Raw genomic sequence first — 24649 nt, 5'->3', positions numbered from 1 at the left:
CAAAAGGCAACTGAAAACACATTGATGGCAAATATTCCCATGATGTGCCCAAGTTTCCCTAAGCAATAGCATTACTCTTTTTTCTAAAAAGTAACTATGCTTCTCACAGATTACTTTGGTTTTGCACAGCCTTTGTCGGTACGGTCTTTATGACTATAGTTGGAAAGTTAATCAAGAGGTCTTACTCCTTCTTAAAATCTTGACTAACAACCCAGTCATTCATTCAATAAACATGTATTAAATGTTTATTACATGTCAAATACTGTGGTAGCCACAGGGCATACAAAGCTGGATAAAACACAGTTCTTTCCTCAGAGAAGTTCAAGCTAGTGCAGGAGGGACACCGTGGAGGTATGAATTGAAGCATATACAAAATGCTTATGCAGTTGACATCTCGATTGAGCTGTAGCCCATTACTTGTCACTGCTACAGAGCATGCATATCTGAGCATATTTGGAGATCTGATGGGGCAGGCCCAACAGAGGTGATAGGTTTGGTTGCTGAGTAGTAGAATACTCTTAGTAGCAAATGAAATTTCATACTATAAGAACATATGTATAGAGCAATGATTTATAATATACAATACTATAAATTGGTAAAATCAGTGTATACTGTTACTTTAAGAAATACTTTTACCCCTGCTCTAACTTTACTCAAAGTGAGCCCACAGCAGCAGGAACCCTTTGCTTGATTCCCAGATTTATGTCTTGAATATATTTCTCCACTAAAAGGCCCCAGACTCTTTGGGGCATGACTTATTCTGTGTCTTGGGAGGAAGAAAAGAAAATAGGATGGACATTCTTTTGTGGCCAGAAAGCAAGGATGGTTTTATAGCATGAAGGACAGGGCTGGAAGGGCAAAGGAGATGCTTCAAGGTTTTTCACAGAAGTTGTGAAAAGCCAAAGATCAAAAAGATCCACTTTTTGATCAAAAAGAGAATAATAATTGTTAATAATCAGAACAAAGTGAGTTTGTAATTAGAGTCAAAAGAGAAAAGGTAATATAAGTTGCATAAGTCACTATAAGTTATATAAAATACTGTTATATACAACAGAAGATAAACATAATAGAATACTTAAATTTGGGCTAATGTTAATGGTAAGGGAGTGTTTGTTGACGGATTCTTTAGAAGTTGGCTTTAGTTGTATCTGTGTAAGTCGAGTGACTACAAAGAAGGCAAGCGAACAGTCTCAAAAGTGAGTCCATCACTGATTTCTCTAGGAAATTCCCTCCCTCCAAGAATTTTGTGAGTTTGGTAAAGACTGACTAGCGATTTTCAGGGACACAGGACAGCGTCACTTTGGGCACCACTACCCCACAAGTCGTTGGAGTATCTCCCCAGCTCCACGATTCCTTCTTCTTCCCATCATCTCCCTCTTCCCTCCCCTGGATTCCCCCTGTGTCTCCTTCCTCTGAAGCTCAGAATCTCTACTGTGCAGAGGAATCTAGCTTTCTAAAGCCCACATCGGGAAACTCACTCAAACACATGCAGTTATTTGGAAGAACAAATGTCCTCCAGTGTACCAGGTGGCCAACCCCACCCTGGAAGGCAGAAGCAGTTATAAACAGCTGAAAACTCCCCAGTTATATTTATAATTATTGACTGTATTACTATCTGCTTCCCACAGACTGCATCCTTATAACAATTCTTCAATCGCCTCTTAATGATCACAAAGAATTTCTAAATTACTTGTATATTATTCCCTCCATAATGTGGGTTTTCTATATTTTTTAGGAATACATAGAATGTAAAGGAATGTCCTTTACAACTCAAGTGCTTTTCTCTCATTTATTAATCAGCCTAACAGCCTTGGGAAGTCAGGGACTTCCTGAGGAAGTTAGTTTATCCTCAGGAAGTTATTTCCTGGTCAAAGAGGAAGTAAACAGACATGTTAACCCGAGTTTTAAGGTCAGATTCTGTCCATGACTGTAAAGGGCAAATATTTCCAACATCAGGATATGTGTCCTAAAACGTTGGTTCCCAACTTCCTCCATATTCTTTCTTTGCCTAAGATGAGCTCAGAAGTTGGTTCCTGAGTATAAAACCTTCCAAATAACCCAAACAAAGATGGTGGGTGCACAGTGTCACAGAATGATAGCCTATTTGTCACTGACAACCAATTATATGGGATCCACGGAAAACCTAATACAAAGAATGTGCAGCCACTCCATAACTAACCGTTTCAGTGAAAGAGTGGGTGTTCAACACACTTTTCTTTTTTTGTTGTTTTTGTTTTTTATTTATTTATTTATTTATTTATTTATGACTGTGTTGAGTCTTCGTTTCTGTGCGAGGGCTTTCTCTAGTTGCGGCAAGTGGGGACCACTCCTCATCGCGGTGCGCGGGCCTCTCACCATCGCGGCCTCTCTTGTTGCGGAGCACAGGCTCCAGACGCGCAGGCTCAGTAATTGTGGCTCACGGGCCCAGTTGCTCCGTGGCATGTGGGATCTTCCCAGACCAGGGCTCGAACCCGTGTCCCCTGCATTGGCAGGCAGACTCTCAACCACTGCGCCACCAGGGAAGCCCTCAACACACTTTTTGACCCTATTCAACGTTGCCAGAGAAAGGTCTGTTCAGAAGCCTCCACTTTCCCCCACGTAAGCCCAAATGGATTTTTCTTCACAATCTAACATGCCATGCTGTATCACCCTCTCCACCCTCCACCTTCTACCCACACAGCAAAAGCCAAGTCCCGGGTTCCCAGGATGCCTTTCCCAACTCCTCCAGCTATAGCACTTCTTCAGATCACTTGTTGGGACACAATCCCATACTACCCCAAACTACTATTTAACTGTTTCATAAGTGTTTATTTCCCCCAGTAATTGTGAACGTTCTGGAAGCAGTGGATCTTGTCATAAAATCGAATTCCTCAGGAAACCAAAATAGCTAATAGCAATATTGTGAAGGATGATTGTTTATGGTGTTAGAGAATGATGGAGACTCAAGAGCTGCAGGTTGGATGTTCCACTTAAATCCGTTAAACCCAAAGTTAGTTCTGAAAATTCTTCAGGCAGAAGAAGGGTAGGGATCATTCTCTGTGCTACCAGTTTGTGACTAACATACATTTTGTAGCCCCCAATCAGGGCCTAAACAAATGTATTTGAACCTAGATTATATCCTTTTATAAATTCCCATCTAGTTAAATTACTGAAATTACTGATATCTTAAGAATGATCCAAGCTTTTATTACAAACACACTTAGTTGTACTCAGATGAATCAGAATGTCTATAGTTGAAATATATTGATTATTTGAGTGCCTTTTTACAAGTTACAAGATGTAGGTGAAGAAAATAAACATAGAATTTTGCACATGAGATTAGAATACTGAAGATCTGAGAAACTCTGGCTGTCTCAAGTATTACTTTAAAATGTCCTTAAACACACAACACATACACACACACACACACACACACTCACAGAGAAACTTAATTTCCTTCTGAGACTATTAAATGACATTTTTGCCATTCTGGATAATTCATTTGGGAAGATAATTCCCTCAAGAAATTAAACTTATTTCTTGAGTCTGAGATGGTATTTATAATTTCAATGTACATTTCTAGCCTTACATAACCATTTTCTGGATATTGAGTTGATGAGCTTTCCTCTGCTTAAACTAACCCTCAGATGCAAATGTGACTTCCTTATTAAATTGGGCACATTAAATCTATGAAATGTTCAAATCGCCAGATGTAATTGGTGCAGTTTTTCAAAAGTCACCTAACTTACAATTAAGCAGTCGCTTCAACCATAAAGGAAATTTGATCAGGAAGCAGTAAGGTGCTAATTTAATTACCAAAACACATTAAGCTTCAAAGCTAAAGCCTTGAAAGGCATTCCTAAATGATCCTGAAATTTTAGAGATAGTTAAGTTTAAAATTTAATTTTTAAAGGCAAAACAAAGCTCTATAATAATCAGTCATCACCTTCCTCATATACTGAATAAAAGTTCCTAAACACCAGTTTTTGATTTTGGAATCTCTTCCTCCCCATAAGGTCCTCCACCCTACCTTCCAATTTGGATAAATGTCATTTTATAACTATTTTATTTATTTATCTATCTATCTGTGCCGCACAGCATGTGGATCTTAGTTCCACGACCAAGGGGCGAACCCGCGCCCCCTGCAGTGAAAGCGCGGAGTCAACCACTGGACCGCCAGGGAAGTCATCCCTTTATAACTATTTCAAAAGAGATTTCTTCAGCGTCATTTTCTTTCTCCAGTTCTTTATATTCCTCTTCCTATGTTATCACTCTATTTGCTCCTGTGTCATAGATAGAATTTCATTCAACTGTAATAGACTGCTTCAAGGTACATTTCCATTCTTCCAAGGCACATGGTCTGAGATTGGTATCTACCACTTGTGTGCATTTCCCAATTTAAGAATAATTCCATGGCTCAGTTTTAAAGGGAAAACAAGCAATACAACTATTCAGTACTTTTATATTACATACACTATAGACCCCATATCATGATTAACTTACATATCAATTTCAAACCCTAACTCTGTCTGGTGCAGTCTGTTAAGGGCACAGTTATGGTAACCGGAAAACTAAGCCTTCAACAGTGCCGTATAAAAGCAACTTGGAATGTTGACTTCTGCTTTCTATAACTGAGGATTTGAAGTCATTTTCTAGACTATACATGGACACAAAAGTGTTTCCATGCAGAATACCAGCAATCTAGACACGACTATGAGCTGGCTTTTGAAAAGGTACTTCTCATAAGTACTTTCAAAATATACTTTGATATAAACTTATAACAATGACTAGTATGAAATTCTCATTACTTTTGCATGACAATTACAAAACAAGCATTAAGAATAAATCTTAGCACTCAGCACTCAAAGCCTATCTTTGCTACTCACCAGTTTTACATGACTTTGGGCCACCCTGATTCTTCCCCAGTCTCCCTGTTTTCATCTGCCAAATGGAAACATTTATGCCTACGTCACAAGAGAAGTGTGACGATGAAACAAAGATGAATGCAATAATCCTCATGAAAGTACTAGTAAGAGCCTGAAATAAGTGTCTGAGAAATGTCTGTTGAATTTGTTGGATAGTCAAAAAGCCTTTTTTGGGAAACAGAATCTACCTTGAGTTAAAAGCATCATCTTTCTCTTCTTGAGTGATTCATGTGAATCTTGTCTGAGGAGTACATTCAAGAAGTAAAAAGATAATATAAAGAAGACAAAGAGAATAAAAGCAAAGCCAAATGCCTGGACATTTTAAAAATAACTCTATTTAGAATTGGTCTAAATTGGACACCGAAAACATGAGAACACAGGACTGTATAAATAAACTGGTGATTTTAGGTTCACGGAAAGAATATCACCTCAGATTCTTCATAAATCAACTCATTTCGGATGAAATATTTTAAAATGAACTTCTTTCAGGGAGTTAATTAAATGGGCAATTTCACAAAGTAATGTTACGCTCATCTACTAAAAGGCTATTTTATAATCATGAGCTGACAAAGGTAGTGTCTCCACCTCTGGAAGCAAATCTACTCAAGTAGGTTGAGATCCTTTTGCCATTTGAAGCAGCTCCCCTCCTCCCACTGGAAGGACTGATCTATTGGGGCTCAACGATCTTTCTCAAACTCTTCCAAACAGCCCGCCTCAGCTTTGCAACCAGCTCAAAATAGGCAGCGAGAGATCGGGTGCACAAATGAGGGTTAAACAGCTTCATGCTCCAAAGGCAAAAGCTTTTTTAAAAGGTTATGCTTTTTTCTAATTGGACCATCTTTCACCAAAACATTACTGTGTCGGACTCCTGCTTGACAATGTATTAGGTGTGTAATCTTGAGCAAATCTCTTCAGTTCTCTGTGCCACAGGAATTTCTTTGTAGAATGACTGCAATAGATCAGAAAATTGCCAAGGCTTTTTGTAGCTCTAAAAATTCTCGGATTCCACGGTTGCCCGGCTTGATAACCAACATGGATAAACAGCTATCACACCTATAAATTGTGCTGTCCATGAGTTCAGTATCTAAACTTGAATGTGATTAAAGAGCAGCTGAGTGAAGCCGACTCTTCATCAGCCACAACTACATCTGGCCTTTGAACTAACCACTTCATTTTCCCCCAGCTCAAGAGAGGGCTGAGTTGTTGAGATACCACCCTTAAAGCCACACCCTCATGCCCACCGCCACCCCCCACCCGCCCATTCCACGAAAGAAGCCCAAGCTCAGCTTCCTATTTCTAGGAAGCTTCTTCATGATCTAACCTAATCCAACCGATTCTGCTCACAGCTGGACATGACTTTCAAAGAGCTGAAGGTCAAAGGCCATCCTTTCCAGTACAAGAGAAAACACCCTGTGGGTGAGAAAGACAGAAAAAAAATGGAAGAGAAAGAATAGTAACACAACTGGAAAGAATTAAGCTATGGTTTATGATGTTGGAATGCAGATTTTGTTGGGGAAAAAATGTAAAGTTCTCCAGCTTTCTACACTTGAACCCAGACCCCCTACAGTATCAGGAAATCTGGAACTTAAACTGTCACAAGAAATATAATGGGTCTTAAAGAAAGCCTATACCTTATCAGAGAGAAAGCACTGCAGGCTGCCAATTGCTTGAAAGGGGTGTGGCTTTAGAGTCACAAATTAAGACGCATGAGATTTTGGAACAGAACACTACCATCAGGTAAAAAATGCCATTCTCTTTTGGATTAAAATCAAATTGTATCATCAACTGGGCCCACCATCCTAGGGGAATAGCCTTATGACCCAAAGTGGATCATACGCTGCAACTTTAGATAGCAAAGACATAAGCCCTTAGCAAAGAATCCGACTTAGAGTGAATAAATGTGAAGCCTCAACCATTAGGGTTGGATGCTAACATGTTTAAAACCTGAACTGAGGTTAGCAACTATCCAAGAAAAGCTAAAAAATAAATTAATTAATTAAAAGGTTGGGAAATCTGTGGGTCTATAATCTCTCCCGTCTTCCAGAGCTTCATGGGAGAATATGCACGTACCATGACAGGTCAACTCTGCCAGGGCACCACATGCTGGGCTATGAACCCTCCTGGTCCAGGGATTTGTTATGATGGCTTTCAGGCCAGTTCTGGCCCCAAGGCCAGAGCATCTCAGGAGAAGCTTGCAGCCTCCAGCCCTGCACTTTGTACTGGCCAAGACTCAGCCTCTCACCTCTCAGAGTTGGGAGGTGGCATATTAAAAGAATGGTTTGTGATGGTTTAGATATAAGTCTGAAGGTCAGGCGGCAGCTCCCCAAAATCCTTTTTTCATGTGTAAAATTCAATGAGTTTTAGTAAATTTACTGAGCTGTGTAACTATCATCACAATCCAATTTTAGAACATTGCCATCTCCCCAATAAGACAGTTAATCACCGTTCCTGTTGCCAGCCCCAGGTTAGCGCATGTTGTGTGTCCTTCCCTTCCCTCCACTCCCAGGTGCTCAGTTTATTTCCCAGCATACGTTGCATAGAGTGGTTACCCACGTGTTTCCCAGTAAGAGACAGTGCCTGGGCCATCAGCTACCCTGTGGAGGTTGGACACAAATGCACACATGTGCACACACACAGACACACACACACCACCACCCAGGGAGCTGACATACCGCCTCCTCATCCAGCCCCTCAGGGAGAAGTCCAACACTGTTCCAAAATGCTTCCAACCCAGCTATTACAGGTATGCTCACAGTTTTCAAAAGCTGCGGGAAAACAATATTATCCTCCACAAAAGATATCACGTTTAGAACTCAGTATCACTCAGACCTTTAAACTGAGATCCTCCCTGTGCTTCTTGAAGACAATACCCATGAATTCAGAGGTGAAAAACCTAAGAGGATCCAAGAACTGAAGAAAATAACCGTAATCATACAGCTTCCAGAAAGTCAGGCACACCACTTACCCAATATGCTTTTTAACATCAAAGGTTAAATATAGTCCTAGAAAACAGTGGAAAGAGAATCAAAGAAGCATTTTTAAATGTGCTCTTGTTTAGCGTGTGTAAGAAATCGGTGTCCACCTTCTGTTTTCTTTTCTCTTGTCAGTGTGTTGCATACAGTGGTTACCTAGGTGTTTTCCGGTAGGAGGAAATGCCATCAGGTAAATCCACCCTGTGGAGGTCAGAAAATGTGATGCCCTGACTGCTCGTCCTGAGAGGTGGACCTGGGCTCTGTCATCTGTGCACTGAGAAAATGAGCACTGGCTATCATGCTTCTATCTGGAAAAACTAGACCCCGTAATACGAGACCACTCTGTGGCAAACAACCCTGAAACACATTTTAATGTAACAAATACCCACATCAAATTCATTTTTTAATATTTTAAAATTTTCATTGATTGAAAAACAGTGGCAAAATGGATTCATGCAAATAAATAGCAAATCAACACATTCTTTAAAAAATTTTTTAGATAAGCAAAAAATGGATAGCATCTTTCACAACGACGAGGTTCTTCCACTTAACGAGTTCGGAAAAAACTCCGTATCAATTTAGCCCAGTTGCTAAAAATTCTGTTTCGTATCAACATCACACATTTTCCCATTTTTCTCTCCTGAAAACACACTGTGACCAAAATGTATGAAACACTGACTGGGCCTACACCAAAAGGATCTTCCTAAGAAAATGGCAAAACAAAAATGAAAAAATTTTTCATAGTTATATAGTTTTTTTTGAATCATAAAAGCAGACATTTTTAAAATGCATGAAATCCCATGGCCCCTTCCCCCAACCTTTGCAACAGAGCTCATATATTTTTGTATTTTCTATTTTTCAAAAGGAGAAAAAATATTAAGAGAACTTAAATCTGGATAGGGAAACCCAGAAGAATTATTTCACATACTTTTAACTTTCTATTTTCACAGCCACTCAAATTAGACAAATTACTGTGACAAGCGTGACTGTAAAATCATGGTGGAAAGAAGTGATAATCTTACAAAACATAGATTTCTGATTAGAGCAGATCATAAATCAATTAAATTGAAGTGATTTCCACTCTGGCTTTTAAGAATCAAAGCAAAGGTCTAAAATCAATTTACCCGATTTGCACATTACCTTAACTGAATTTCAAGAATGATCTAATCCCCATATTTGAACGAACAGGCACAAAATTAAAGCTGGATTGCTACCTGATTCTTCACTACATTAAGGAGAACACTCCAATCTGTTTGCCACAGAATGCTGGTAAAAATAACGCTAAGGCACTAAACACAAGGGAATACAATCCAGTTGTAAAAGCTATTTATCCATCAGTCTGGGGATAATTAGCCCAGAGAAGATAATTCTTATTTGAAACACACCAAGTCAAAGAATACCCAAAGAGAAGATACACACAACAGAAGTAAAGCATCATCATTAATGCATATCCTGTAATGCAGATCAAGAGCAATCGAACAACTGAGATGACCAACACCAGGCTCTGAGGGCGTTTCCCGATATTACAAGCAGCAGAACTTAAGCCTCTGAAACAAGGACTGGAAATGTTGTTTCCACAACACCTTGCACACTAGGAAAGCAGGCTCTATACAGTGTCGTGAGAAAATCAGCTGACACCTCACAAGTCTTTCATTATAAACGGCATTCATGTCTTCCATGGACCTTCATTCAACAATTCGTTTAGAAAGAACTCTTCGTCAGAAAAGAAGTCATTTAAATGTGTTTCACATTAAAATAAAAGGAGCCGATTCCATAATTGGGTCAACTTTCCACTAAATAACTACAATAGAAACAATGATTTCCACACTCAAACGAGTAAGTAATAACTGAAAAGCTTCTCAACTATTGGGAAGCAATTAAATTCCAACACGTGCTACTACATATAGTCAAATTCTTTATCAAGAATATCATGCAACCAATCTTTGTTCTGACAAGCAGGACTTTTCACTTATTCTTTAAAGAATCAAACAAACCTCTCTTCCTACTCCCCAGGTATTGGTGACTAGTTCAAGTTCTACAAATCACATGACTATGACCTTCCCATTATCAAAATCCTGAATTCCAGGTGTGCCTATTTTGAAAGTTCTTGCAGGAACTTTCAACTGCAGCATAAAGATTTTACCATCATAATGTTTTCCATACTGAAAAACAAGATATGTCATTCATAAACACTTCCCAAAAGTCAGCCTGTTATATTTTCACAAAATAACAGCATTTACCTTAAACCGCATCAAAACAACTTTAGTAGACGGTGACAGCAATGCAACAAAAAAGAAACCTGGGAAAACCTTGGCCTTCTCGTATTTAAGAATCTCATATGCTTCCACTCAATAGAACAGAACTGAACCTCACACCTTTTACGTGTCTTCCAAACACAGCCAGCACTGCGACCAGAGGGCAAGAGATAATGAAGAGCAGATGCCTACCTTCACTGGTAGCCACATTCTTCTGGGCTTGGGTCGGCGTGTGATCTGTACTTGAACTCACGTCGGATGAGATGCTTGAGCTGCCTTTGCCTAGAGAAAACAGGAACGAGCAGCTTTTGAGTTCTGTAATTTCAGAACTGGACCGTGCCTTGCACTCCATCCCTTACCAAGCCGTATCACTTGTTTCCAAGAAAGAAGCCATAATACCAAGAAAGGAGTTCATTAGGTTCCTTGCTTTAGGCATTAAATATCTTTTGGGAAATATCTGACCCATGTCATAGTAGAACTAAAGCCCTATTATAATATGGCTTGACTCTAAACTCAGACAAGATTATAAAACACAGTCAAATATGATAACGTAATCTTGTTTTGGCATACATGTGGATCAGAGAGTCCATGTGGGGAACACATCTACAGTATTAAGTTTTTCTTTGCAACTATAAACTATACGTTTCCTAATAAAGGATGAAGACAAATCTAAGAATGAGGCATCATCCAAGGAGCAAGAGCCTGCTGGCTCCAAACAGCTGCATCACCTTAAAAAACAAATTCCCTGCTTTAATGGGTTCTTCATTAAAACGAACAAAAAAAAAAACCCACTTTGTTTTTCTAATGCAGGACTTCTCAAATGGGGGTGCCTCTCCCTCAAGTGGACATCTGGTAATGACTGGTGGTATTTTTAATTGTCACAACTGGGGAAGGTGTGCTACTGGATTCTAGTGGGTAGAGGCCAGGGGTGCTGCTCAACATCTTACAACGTACACAACGGCACCTCATAAGAAAGAATTATGCAGCCCAGGACATCAATTTGCTGAAGTTGAGAAACCCTGGTCTAAATAACCTCACCTCAGCTCACAACTGAGTCTCTAATCTTCTAAATTTTAATTTGAACATATACATTAATATCGCAGACATTCTTCAAATGCACATGAAAGTCTATAAATATGAACCACACTCACTGTCTCGGGAGGGAAGTGCCAATGACCATGGTGGACGGCATTCTAAGATGATCCCCATGGTACCTGCTACAGGCTGAATGTTTATGTTCCCTAAAACTCATATCTTAAAACCTAATCCCCAATGCCATGGTATTAGGAGGTGATTAGCCTTTGGAAGTCATTAGGTCATAAGAGTAGAGCCCTCATGAATAGGATTAGTGCCCTTATTGAAGAGACCCCAGAGTGCTCCCTTGCCCCTTCTACCATGAGGACACAGGGAAAAGATGGCTGTCTACGAACCACAAAGCAGGTCCTCACCAGACACCTTGATCTCAAACTTTTCAGCCTCCAAAACTGTGAGAATGAAATATCTGTTGTTATAAGCCATCTAGTCTATGGTATTTTGTGGTAGCAACCTGGACAGGCTAAGCCAGTGTCCATGTCCTTGGTAACCTGCTCCCCTTGAGTATGGATAGAACTTGCAATTTGCCACTAAGCAACAGGACATGGCAATGGTGAGAGGATTTTGCCGATGTAATTAAATTTCCTATAGCATTAACTTTAATCAAAAGGGTAATTATCCTGGGCGGGCCTGACCTAAATACATAAGTAAACCCTTTTAAAGAGCCTAGAGGAGAGAGATCCTTCATACTAGTCTTGAAGAAGCAAACCACCATGAGTTCCACAGCTGCAAGGAAATGAATTCTACCAATCCCACATGAGCATGGAAGAAGACCCCAACCTCACATGAGAAAGCAGCTCTGGTCAACACCTTGACTGCAGCTTTGCAAGATCCTGAACAAAAGACCCAGCTGATCCAAGCCCAGAATTGTGACCCAAGGAAACAGTGAAATAATAGATATCTTGTGTTAAGCTGCTGCTAAATTCATGGTAATCTGTTATGCAGCAACAGAAAACTAAAACAGTCACCAACCAATTACATCCCAGATGAACTCTTTTCACACCACAAGTTATGATCTAAACTCTTACATTAAGCTGAGAAACACTGTTTTCCAATAGTCTTCCCTGCACAGTGTACACACCCCAGTTAGCTAGAGTGAGTTTATAGTCTATAAAAAGGACAAAGTAGAAAAGCACAAATGGGCTTCAATTGAAAGAGCTTCAGGATTTTGTTTGCTAATGTTGAGAGTAATGGAACAATCCAAGTTCATGGGCGATATCACCGGAGCAGTGAAGTTCAACGGCTGTTGCTTCTTCTCACCACTGCTCATTATAACTTATGGCTCTGAAACAATTCTGTTATTCCCATCATTTCTGCCCATTTCACATCCTCCTCTCTCAGAGTTAGCAGACAGTGCAGAAACTCTCCATCAGTATGTGTCAGGCTTTTGCTGAGTCAGGCAGCACCATTTATCTACCATGGTTCACCCTTGGTGGGGGTTGACATGTTGCACCTGGTGTCTAGTTAAAAATATGTCAACCTGGTCTCTGACCTCAGTCTACTGCTCCCTTGTTCTCTGACCTTGGACATTCACTTCTCAGTGTCGACATCTGATAGGCGAGATGGTTGGACTAAGTGATTCCCAGCAACTCAAATAGTCTATGATTCAATGAGTCCATGGTCGTTCTCCTCAAACCTGAGTCATGCAAATACTACTGTAATATGGCAAAAAAAATTACTGTGCACCACTAACTTATAGAAATTATTTTTATTATATTGTTACTTGTGATGCACAAGTGGAAAACTAGAAATGACCTCCATCTGCCTTAGATCTGATTCAACAGTAAGACCAAAACAAACTAACGAATTGGACACAAAAACAATAAAACCCATAAAATTCAAAGGAACAGCATTAATTTAACCTGGCACATGTTATTTTGCTGAGATTACATTGCCCTTCAAAACGTAAATGCAGCACTGGCTCCTGAAGCCAGTGGGCTCTTGGTTTGGGTATGTCCACACTACCCCAGCCCTGTGGGGACTCGCCCTGCCCACCACTTCCATCCACTTGAACTCGGGGAGTCCTTCCTGCTACAACAGGGTGCACGTCTGTTGGCCCTCACTTGCTCTGACTGTATCATTCACGCGCTTTCAGTCTGCTCTTCTCTTATTCCTTATTAGCCTATAACCACTGAAGGAGAGTTCCCTCCTTAAAAGCCAGGTGCAAACTTGGGCAATGAAATCTTGTGGGGGGGGACTCTGCTACAAAGAGGACCGGTATGCAAGCATCATCTTTAAGATCATCATAAAAATGAAAGCACAAAAGAAAACAACAAATTTCAGGAGAAATTTTCAAACAGATCTGAAAATGTGTGTGCAGATCCCTCAGAAGACCACAATCTGCAGTATAGGAAATGCTGGTCTATGAAGAAAGGGAAGAAGATTGGGGAAACAAATACTATTATTAATGATTTTTCTAATAAATAGCTAACACTGAGTGCATATGCTGTGCTGCATAGTCTAGTAAATACTTTAGATGCTTCATCGTATTACTCACTGTGCCCTACATCTGTGTGTCTCAACCTTTGTTTCATGATTGCCCTCCCTCCAAGGAAACTTTTTAGACATTTTTCCTTATCACCCTCTAACTGAAATTGTAATACCACAGATGTACTGCAGACTTGTTATGTACTGTGTGTGTGTGTGTGTATATATATATATTATATATATATATATATATATATATATATATATATATATATATATATATATATCTGCTTTTTATATAAGAAGAGTAAGATTTTCACTCCCCTCTACCCCAAGAACCAAATTTTGTCCCCCTGGGGGTGATATCACCTCCATTAAGAATGTATGCCTTTTGATAAGCAAAGCATTCTTAAATGCCTGAGCACTTAATGAATTAACTAATTAAGGAAAGCAAGGTAACAGAGAGATCGATACAGTCCATCCTTGTTATGTTCCCTGAAGTCTCTGCAAACACTGAATTAACAACAGGGAATCATTGCTCTGAGGGGAAACACAGGATTAGGTGTCTGTGAGCCTCTGATCACATTTTTGTCAACCCATCAATACGTAAACTTGTTTTATGCGTGTTTTTAAACACACCTTGGAGTTTGGGATTGACATGTACACACTGCTATATTTAAATTAGATAACCAACAAGGACCTACTGTATAGCACACGGAACTCTGCTCAATATTCTGTAATAACCTAAATGGGAAAAGAATTTGAAAAAGAATAGATGCATGTATATGTATAACTGAATCACTTTGCTGTACACCTGAAACTAACACAACATCGTTAATCAACTATGCTCCAATATAAGATTAAAAATGTTTTAAAAAGAAAAAAAATACAGACACCTTACTTATTGTTCATACATTAACACTGAACTCAAGGCCAACAGCACCGCGACTCAAGCCTAAAGGAAGCTTACCTAACACATGTAAAGCCCATCACAGCCTTCCTGCACTTAGGAACCTAGACACCTAGCTCTTCAGCACTACACATTTCAAATTGTGAATTCACCAATAAAAACATAAAAATGTGAAACACGTGGCACTACAGAGACTATAAGGACCCTTACTTGCAGCATGAGAGCTGAAACAAGAAGTCACCTTGTTCAACCTCAGCTGGGATCCTGCACGCCTGGCCACTCAAATTCTTCACCCTCTGTGCACATCCGAGGATGACCATGAAAGCATCGTGAGTCCCCTTCTGGGGTTACAAATAAATTTCAGCTAGTAGGCGAATCTGCAAATACAGGATCCACAAATAGTGAGGATCAACTACATATAATCTTGTATTAAATCTGGTTTCACAGCTTGTAACAGCTTTCACGTACACTTAAGTGGGTACGGTGTAGGATCTAGAGTCAGGAGGCCAGGGTTTATATCTGGATTTGCCACTTACTAGTATTGAGCAAATTATAAAACCCCTCGATGCTTTAGTGTTTTCAGCTATAAACAGGGTGGGGTGAGATTAAATAAAATAATACAGATATATCACTTCGGAGAGTGCATTTAGAAAATACTCAATAAATCTTAGTATAATGGGTTTCATATTTTGGATACTATTAATATGCTCTTCTCTTCTGCCTTGCTTATGGAAGCATAACCATCTCCCCAGTGAGCTCAAGTGGAAAGGGAGAAGTTGTGTGTGTGTTGGGGGCAGGAGGAAAGGGGGCGCTTACAGAAGAACTGTCACAGGAGGAACTCAGAAGGAAAGAACAAGGTGATACTTGGCTTCTAATAGTCAAAAACAAATCTGCTGTGTGACAATGTTTTTGTAAGCCAAGTTATTGTCTTAGGAAGGGACTGCCAACATATCTCACCTCCTTTAGTAAATCAAGGGCCAGACCTGTCAGATTAGATCCTGGAGTTTTATATAAGGTAAGTCCAGACCAGAGGGAGGTGGTGGGAAGATGGGGCAGGAAGCCCAGCCTAGGGAAGTAACTGGAAAGGACCAGGCGAAAGGGAAGCCCAGGTAAGACATACCCAGATTGCAACCTGTTTCTCTCTCTGGGCTTCCTCTGAGAGAGGGGGCGGCGTGTTAGATAAAGAAGAGCAGCTCTGGGGACAGAGGGGTGCTGTCACCTCGCTCCCTATAATTAGCACACTGGAGAGCATCACCCTTAGACACCCCAGCACCAACCAGACGCACGGCCACGTCAGGCTGCAGGGTAGTCTGGCTGGACTCAGGGAGCTCCTGAGGTGCGACTTCCTGGGGTCGCCTGGGATCCCTTGTGGCAGCGACAGGACCCCAAGCAGAGGAGCGTCTGTTGGGGACCCGCCTAGGGGAGTCAGCTTAGCGGGTGTGATCCTTCTACAGCCAGAACGAGAGCTGATCACCACGGAGGGGTGCAGGGGAGGCAGAGCCAGACCTGAGAAAACACTAATACCAGCAAGAACTGAGGTGCGCTGGTTTCAAAATATACCTACAAATTCTGTGACAGCCCCACTACAGAAGGCGGAGCTTCATCCCCTGCCCTTAAATGGGAAACGGTGGGGGGGGAGGGGAGGGCTCAGCCACCTATGTTTCCACATGCCCTCCAGGTGATTCAGATCTGCCACACGGTCTGAGAAGCAGCCAGGAGCTCTCCTGGTGACCGATGCCTTGACCTCCACAGAAAGCTGTACCACGAGCCCAGGAGGACCAGGCAAAGTGCTCAGCGCGGTGACCATCACACACAAGTGCTCAACAGACGTCAGCCGCCCTGTCCTGTATCCATCACGGCTGCCCACTTCTCAGGCAGCCGGAGGGATCTGGGTTTGGGTGTTTCAAGCACCATCTCTGGAGTCTCTGGCTTCAAACCCCAGCTCTGCCAACTCCAAGCCACGTGCGTTATCTATGAGCAAGTCTCTCAAACTCTGCATCTTGTTTCATCTCCCGTAATGTGGAGATGGAAACCTCTTTCACTTTTTGCAAATGGGTGTCATGGTGCCCAGGCTTTGACGTCCTTCTCCAGAGAAACAGAACTGATAGGAGATGTGTAAATATCTCCTATCAGGATACCTGTAATGACCAGGGAAAATTATGGCATTATTTCTATAAATAAATAAATATATATATATAGGGTTATTCATATATGCATATATGTAAGATACATATAGGGCTTCCCTGGTGGCGCAGTGGTTGAGAGTCTGCCTGCTAATGCAGCGGACACGGGTTCGAGCCCTGGTCTGGGAGGATCCCACATGCCGCGGAGCAACTGGGCCCGTGAGCCACAATTGCTGAGCCTGCGCGTCTGGAGCCTGTGCCCCACAACGGGAGGGGCCGCGATAGTGAAAGGCCCGCGCACCGTGATGAAGAGTGGCCCCCGCTTGCCGCAACTAGAGAAAGCCCTCGCACAGAAACGAAGAGCCAACACAGCCAAATATAAATAAAATAAATAAAAAATAAAGTAGCTATTAATTTTTAAGAAAAGATATATATATAATATCAACACATATAATATATATAGATACAGAGTCAGAGAGAGATTTAAAGGAATTGGCTCACAGGATAGTTGAAACTGACAAGTTGGAAATCTGTAGAGTAGGCAGGCCAGCAGGATGGAAACTCAGGAAGGAGTTAATGCTGCAGCCTTGAGGCAGAACTCCTTCTTTTCCAGTACATCTCACATTTTGCTTTTAAGACCTTCAAGTGATTGGATTGAAGGCCCACGGTCCAGTCTACAGTAATCATCAAAAGTAGTCTCCTTAAGGTCAACTATTGCAGATGTTAACCACATTCACAAAACACCTTCACAGCAACACCTAGATTAGCGTCTGATTCCACAGCTGGGTACTACAGCCTGGCCCAGCTGACACATACAAGTGTCCATCACGACGTGAGATCCACGGGAGTTTAAAATCCATGTTTACCACTTCCGTGCACCATGCCAGGGAGAAGACCTCTCAAACTCTCTAAGCTTCACTGCCTTCATCCATAAAATACGGACAAAAACAAACAAACAAACAAAACCAACTACCTATTTTCTCTACTAAGAATAGGGGAACTGTACCGCCACCTTTCAGGGTGGGAGAGGTTGCTATGAGCTAAGGGCTGTAAAGCATTCAATCACATCCGGTCCCGGCCAGAGTCCACCATGATTGTTTACTACTGACATATTTATCACCGTTCAATTTGTATCAGGAAACAAGAAATGAAATTTAAAACACTGATTATTATTTTACTATTATATAATAGTAAGTAAATATTACATACGCATATAAATTAAATTCTACATGCCTTATAGATCCAGTAAAAAATCCCTCAAGCATAAACAAAGTTGGCAATTCTGCTTTCTATCCAACTGCTACATGAAAGTTTGTTTATTTGACCAATGGCCAAAACCCCCATTAGGAGTTGTTAGCATATCCAAATTGTGCCTGCTGGATTTGGTACAGTAAAATTTGGCTTTTTATTGAATTTCCTCCCAAGTGGGCTAGAGGCCCAAATGAGGGCAATTGAACAAACAATTAGGTATCAAATATACAAATACCAAAGCAAGCGAAGATTAATAATGCACTGAAGTTGGTAAGCATTGTCTGTTAACAGGTGAACATACACACGTGTAAATGTGAACCACTGTACAGACAAATTAGTTGGTGGGTCAATCATTTCGGTCACTTGGGGCACACTGTTAACCCAGGAATGTTAGCAGAAGAATGTGATTCCAATCATTGATTCCTTCAGGCTTTCTGTTAAAGGGTGACAGGTTTTCCCAATGTCTGAAGAGAAGGAGAATGTTCATTAAATGGGGATCCTATTAGAATAGGATTTTAAGTCTCTTTTAATATAAAAATCCCCATATATAAAATTGCAACACTAAGTTTCTTCTCTCTTCTCTTTCCCAGTGCCCAGGCTGACTGTGCAAATGCAGATGTTTAAAACAAGACAGTCAGACATTCCGTCGTTATTTATTGATAACATGAGGAAGGTAAAGGGGAAAACAGAAAAGATCAATCAAGACATAACAAAAAAATGAATCAGTGGGGTCCTATGATTTCTAACATTTTCTTAAGAGTCCAAGAAATCCCTTGCAAAATTGACTCCCTTTATCAATTCCAGACTATATGCACTGAACTCATTCCTGCAGATTTCAGCCACAGACCTCTGATAGGAAATCTACAAAGGAGCACGTGGGCCCACGTGGTGAGGGCCTTAGCCCCTTATTTCCTGTTTCTCTCCAGTACCTTGTTTCCAAGCGGCTGCCGGTGCACCATGAGAGTCTGCTTTAATATTAAATGTCCACACCAAAGGAAAGAGAGTTTCTCTCTTTTTTTTTTTTTTTTCTGTATCTCAGAATTAGATCAAGGGAGCAGTGGGTCATGTTTGTGTGTTGAATTCACTGCTATTTTCCTGATTGTTATCTTGAGATACTTTCTTATCTTCTTTGATCCACAGTTCAAATGTCTGTATATACAGAATAATAATATTAGTTACCTCAAAGAATGATCTGGATTAATTCCTGGCCCAGGTGCATATTAGTTTTTGGAAAGAAACTGAACACATACTGTGAACGCGTATTAGCTCTTGCAGGCCAGCGGGGATTTAATAGATGAGTTCTCCAGAGTCGGAGACGCTGAACTAGAGTGAAATGAGGAGGCCATCAAATCCTGAGCCCCTGCTTCACTTTATTGTGAGTGAAGAACAGTAGATGATGTCCTTTGCTTTGCTTCTCCATTTTTTGTTCCCTCCTGGTGAAGACTGGAAATACAGTCTCAGGAGGACAAGAAAAAGAAAGGAAAGGAAAGGAAATAGAGAACTCTCAGTCATGTTTTGATTTTTTTTCCCTTCCAAGCCATTTAATGTCCTAACTGGAACTTTCTTTACTCCAGTTTCCAAAGCACCTAACAAGTGACCTCAGGACCACTGAGCAGGCCACACACGCTGTAACTGGGGGGCAGTCCAGGCAGAAACAGGGAACAAGACCCGTTAACCGAGCACCTCCTTCACCCGGCCCGTGTGCTGGGCCCTTCCCCTACAAGGCCACAGTTCTCATAGGTTTATGTCCAGCCTGAGAAAAGCCAAGGATGCTTTTCAACATTTAGCTCATTGCTGAGAGATGCAAGATCTGGTTCAGGGTGCTGTCATTTTTTTCATTATTTTAAAAACATATGTAACATAAAATTTGCCATCTTAACTATTTTTTACATGTACAGTTCAGTGGCATCCATTACATTCACAGTGTTGTACACCCATCACTACTGTTTACAAACTTTTCCATTACCTGACACAGAAATTCTGTACAATTACCCAGTAACTCCCCATTCCTCTGTCCTCCAGCCCTTGATAACCTCTAACCTGCTTTCCATCTCTACAAATCAGCTTATTCTAGATACTTCATATAAATGGAATCATACAATCTTCATCCTTTTGTGTCTGGCTTTTTTCACGTATCATGTTTTCAAAGGTTCATCCAGATTGTAGCCTGTATCAGTACTTCATTCCTTTTTCTGGGTGAATAGTATTCCACTGTGTGTATGTACCACTTTGGGGGGCATACTGACGGCCACTTGGGGTGTTTCCACCTTGTAGCTACTGTGAATGATGCTGCCATGCCAGAGTGCTGGATTCAATACTTGTGGTTTTTAACTTTCAAACTTCTAGTGCTGCTTGTTTCCAGCTGAAATCAGATCCTGAGGGCTGCGGCTGGAGCAGGCAAACACAGTACACAGAGTTCTTCCAGGAGAGGAACAGGGACAACCCCGCGGCTGAGTCAGCAGCTCCTCCGGAGCCACTTACTTACGATCCTGCAGCAGCTTCCAGGATGGGCTGCCAACCGGCCCACATCACAGACGCTAATAGAGCAGCACAGGGCTTTGGGATCCGAACACACACCTGCTGCACAAAGCTTGGCTCTCCCGAAGCCCGTGGGACTTTGATTGGAGCTGGACAGCCAGGAGATGGCCTGGGGACGTCCCCTTTGCCCTCTACCTGGGGATGGTCCACATTCTCTCTAGGAAAGGCAAGAGCTTCGGCCTCAAGGCAGACAGCACAGGAGCGGGAGTCCCCGTTCCAACACCACACAAGGGAAACCATGATGTGAAATGCAAGCCTGGGCTTAACCACACACGACCCTGCAGGGTATCTAGTCACTTAAGTGACATTAGCTTAGAAGCCAAAGGCTAAAGAGAGAAAGAATTAAACAGAAATGATTTAAGTGATCAGCAATCATTCCACATTCTAGTGTCACGCTCTTTTTACCTTGGTGAGGAAAGAAGGTTTTCTTAGCCAAAATGTCAATTAAAGCCAATCTTTTCTGCATTACTCCCGGAGGCTGTGATTAGTAAAAAGAAAAAGAAGGAAGGCACACGATTCCGACACAGCCCTCTTAAACGAATCCACGGAAGGCAGCAGGATGGCTGCAAATGTGACTAAAGCCTGAGGTGCGGCCCAGGGCGTGGAGCCCGACTGCCCATTGCTCGGACCCGCATCTTGGCTTTGCCACTAACTAGTTGGTTGAGCTGGAGGAAGTTTTTTTACTTTCTGAGACGCTCAGTCTCTCCATCTGTGAAATGGTGCACTGGGAAATATAAACTCATAGAAACAGCTATGAGAATAAAATGAGGTCAATTCTCTAAGGCATATACATATAATAGATACTTAATAGATGTTAGCTACTATTAACCATCCTCCCTACTTTTATTCTTAATCAATAATTCAATTTAATTCAGCAACTACATGCTAAACCTACTGCATGTGAAGGATTATGATTAGCACTAGAAAAAACAAGACAGTCTATACTGGGTGAGGATATAAAACACAGACACACAAATAGAACTGAACATAAATGCAGTAGGTTTAAGTTTTTAAATAGGATCATTAAGTGATATTCCCATATACTATTTGATTCACAAAATTTCATAGCTTTTTAGTGTGACTGTTTTTTTCTTTTATAATGATGTTAAAAATATGTAGGGAGATCAGCTCGGTGCTCTGTGACCACCTAGAGGGGTGGGATAGGGAGGGTGGGAGGGAGGGAGATGCAAGAGGGAAGAGATATGGGGACATATGTATATGTGTAACTGATTCACTTTGTTGTAAAGCAGAAAGTAACACACCATTGTAAAGCAACTGTACTCCAATAAAGATGTTAAAATATATATATATATATATGTAGGTTGATTATAAACAAACTCAGTCTGTCTTCTCCACTGGATTCTCAACTTCACAAGGGTAGATTCCATACCTATTTTGTTCACTGCTCTACTCTCCAAAGCAAGCACTGTGCTTGGCATATTATGGTCAATCAGTACCTGTGTGTTGAATGAATTGGCATAAGACTGAAGGACTGACTGAGTGAATAAACTGGAAATTTACTCCTGATGGAATAGCCCTGTTCTCGTAATATTTCCTAAAAAGCACTATCCCTTCCTTACGGGCACCAGTTATATCTATGTTACTCCAAAAGTTAGTCTTTACATAATGGCTATGTGTTGAGCATGCAAAACAGAACTTACAAAATTCATACAGATTCCCAGTGGTGACATACTGTATAGTACTCTGTATTAGCTTCCTAGGGCTGCTGTAACAAATTATCACTACCTGGATGGCTTAAAACAAGAGAAGTGGATTGTCTCACAGTCTTGGGAGCTAGAAGTCTGAAATCGAGGTGCCAGCAGGGCCGTGCTCCCTCCAAGGGCTCCAGAGAGAATCTGCTCCATGCCAAGAATCTCTCTTGGCTCCCGGCGGTTGTCAGCAATCCTTGGCATTCCTTGGCTTGGGGCAGCATACCTCCAATCTCTGCCTGTCATCAAATGGCCGTCTTCCTTCTATGTGACTCTGTATCCCTTCTTAGAAGGACGCCAGCCTTATGGAATTAAGGGCCCACCCGTGTGCCCTCATCTTAATCATTACACCTGCAACGACCCTATTTCCAAATAACGTCACATTCTGATGTTTCAGGAAGGGAGGGGGAGGACACTCTTCAACCCAGTAGAGTCCCCAACACCATTTTCTGCAGAATGAAGCAGAAAGCAGAAAATCCTACCCTGAGTCTATCCTATGAGCATTTACTCCAGTCTCATTGCATGGCAGTATCATTATGAGAGGAGAAGGAAGGAAGATGAGCCATAAGGTTTAATGCATCATGGAATGCAGAAGTCCTGAAAGAGTCTTCCAGCACGCGAAAAAGCGAGCACTTGGCGCTCCATCACAGGTGGTTTTAAGTTGAAAAGGCCGGGCAATATTTCACCAAAGGCACCAAGGCGGAGCCTGGCTCCCCGGAGCCTCACACCCACCTGAAAGGGCCTTCAGGCAAGTCCTCCGGAGTTAGCACAGATGTCAGCTGACACTGAGACCGATGCTGCTGCCTGCCGCTGCTGACAGATGGTGCTTCACAGCTGGGTTTCTGAGCAGAGCAATGAGAGGATCAGAGCACGGACAGGCCAAAGGGTAGTGCGTCGACACAAGAATTTCCATCATACTGCAAGTCATTCACAAGACAGTTTTATGCTAATAACAGCCTCACTACAATTTGCACCGATGATTTTCCTCCAAAGTTCTGAAGGACTGCTATGTCCCAAAGATCATGAAGAAGACCGTGCCTGGCTTAATCCAGATGGGCAGGGAAAGACAAGAGTTGTTTTTGAAGTTCAAGGCTGTTTCAGCAGGATCTGAGGGCAAATTCAAAGCCACATGCTTGTTTCCTGGTATCAAGAGGCTCAAGTGACAATAAAGTTGTAAGTAAGTGCCTCTTCTTGATTCACCCACTCATTCATTCAACATCCCGTGTGCCAGACACCATGTCCAACACAATTCCATAATCAAGCCAGCTTGGTGACAGAGGTTACGTTACTGCAGGACATTGAGGACAGGGAAAGAGTGGAGAAAATACCAACTTCACCTTTCAACAGAAAGCGTTGTAAAGGGACAGGCAGCAATATTTTGTGGCTTTAGGGGACCCAAATCCAGTCTATGTCTGACAATTACAGACCTTTGTACCCTATAGCCACTCACTGATTTTAGGGATTTTATACAAAGCATGTTTATTTGTGTTTACCTTAATTATCTGTGATGATCTATCCAAATTCATGGAAATTCTGAATAATAAAACTTAAAAGGCATTGACTCTCCTCCTTTCACACATAAGCAGTAAGTCTGCCAACGGTGAAAGAGGGAAAAAAGGGCTATACTTTCAGATCTTAATCTTATTTAATACAAGACAATCTTAGGACCTTATTATGTTTCCCATCCCACACGGCCCATTTATTAGAAAGTCATGAGCAGAAGTCTACTGTCAAAATTCTGTAAAGGAAATTAAGAAAGATCCAAACAGCCCTGCTTGGCAAAGAAGATTACAACAAGCAGGTTTTCCTGCCACAGAGAAGACACAGGCACTAAATACCGTTAAGAAATCACTTAAAGTGAAGAAACCAGAATTCATAGCTTGGATCCACACTTACTCCCTGACTAGCTGGGCGGTCCTGAAGCTACTCAAGACTTTTCAGCAACAATCAGTGCGGCATATCAGACCGGGGAGAGGAATATCGGAGGAGGTCGTCTTCAAGATCCCTTTCCACCCCCACACTCTCTATTCCTCCTTGACTCAAAAAGTTACCAACCCTCTAGCAAAACTAAAAACCACTTTACAACCACAAACCAGGACCCTAAAAGTTAAAGGTCAAGTGAAAGAGCTAGAGTTGTTAACCAACTTCCTCCTTCCTCAACTGAACAGAAATTATATATATATATATTTATATATATATATATATATATTTATATATATATATATAAAACTTATATATAAAAATTTCCTGGGTTATTTCACTGCCATGTCTTCCCTTTGGGCGTGTGACTTCTGACCTTGCATGTCCAGTGTGATCTTTCTTAGTGCCCAAATGAAAGACCCAATTTTATTACCTGCCATGCTCCCTAAGAGTATCATTCTTCCCCTCCTACATCTCTTCCACCTTCCTTGGGTTGGGAGAAGGTTCCCTTGGAACCACAGTGGGAAGCCACCATTCTATTTCATAGG

General features: G+C 41.4%; 1 protein-coding gene across 3 annotated transcripts in view; it reads right to left on the bottom strand.

Moving 5' to 3' along the window:
• Window positions 1–24649, bottom strand: part of FBXL7 (F-box and leucine rich repeat protein 7) — a 436417-nt gene that overhangs the window by 310589 nt on the left and 101179 nt on the right. For 2 of the 3 annotated variants that reach the window (XM_057540507.1, XM_007188243.2), the window contains exon 2: window positions 10324–10413. In XM_057540507.1, the coding sequence (XP_057396490.1) occupies window positions 10324–10413 (90 nt within the window). Of the gene's footprint in view, window positions 1–10323; window positions 10414–22913; window positions 23024–24649 lie in introns of all 3 variants that reach the window. The other variant, XM_007188244.2, reaches the window with a different exon arrangement.

The sequence above is a fragment of the Balaenoptera acutorostrata genome, chromosome 2 (assembly GCF_949987535.1).
Source record: "Balaenoptera acutorostrata chromosome 2, mBalAcu1.1, whole genome shotgun sequence".
In the NCBI taxonomy this organism is placed as follows: Eukaryota; Metazoa; Chordata; class Mammalia; order Artiodactyla; family Balaenopteridae; genus Balaenoptera; species Balaenoptera acutorostrata.
This window is presented reverse-complemented; position numbering and strand designations above follow the sequence as displayed.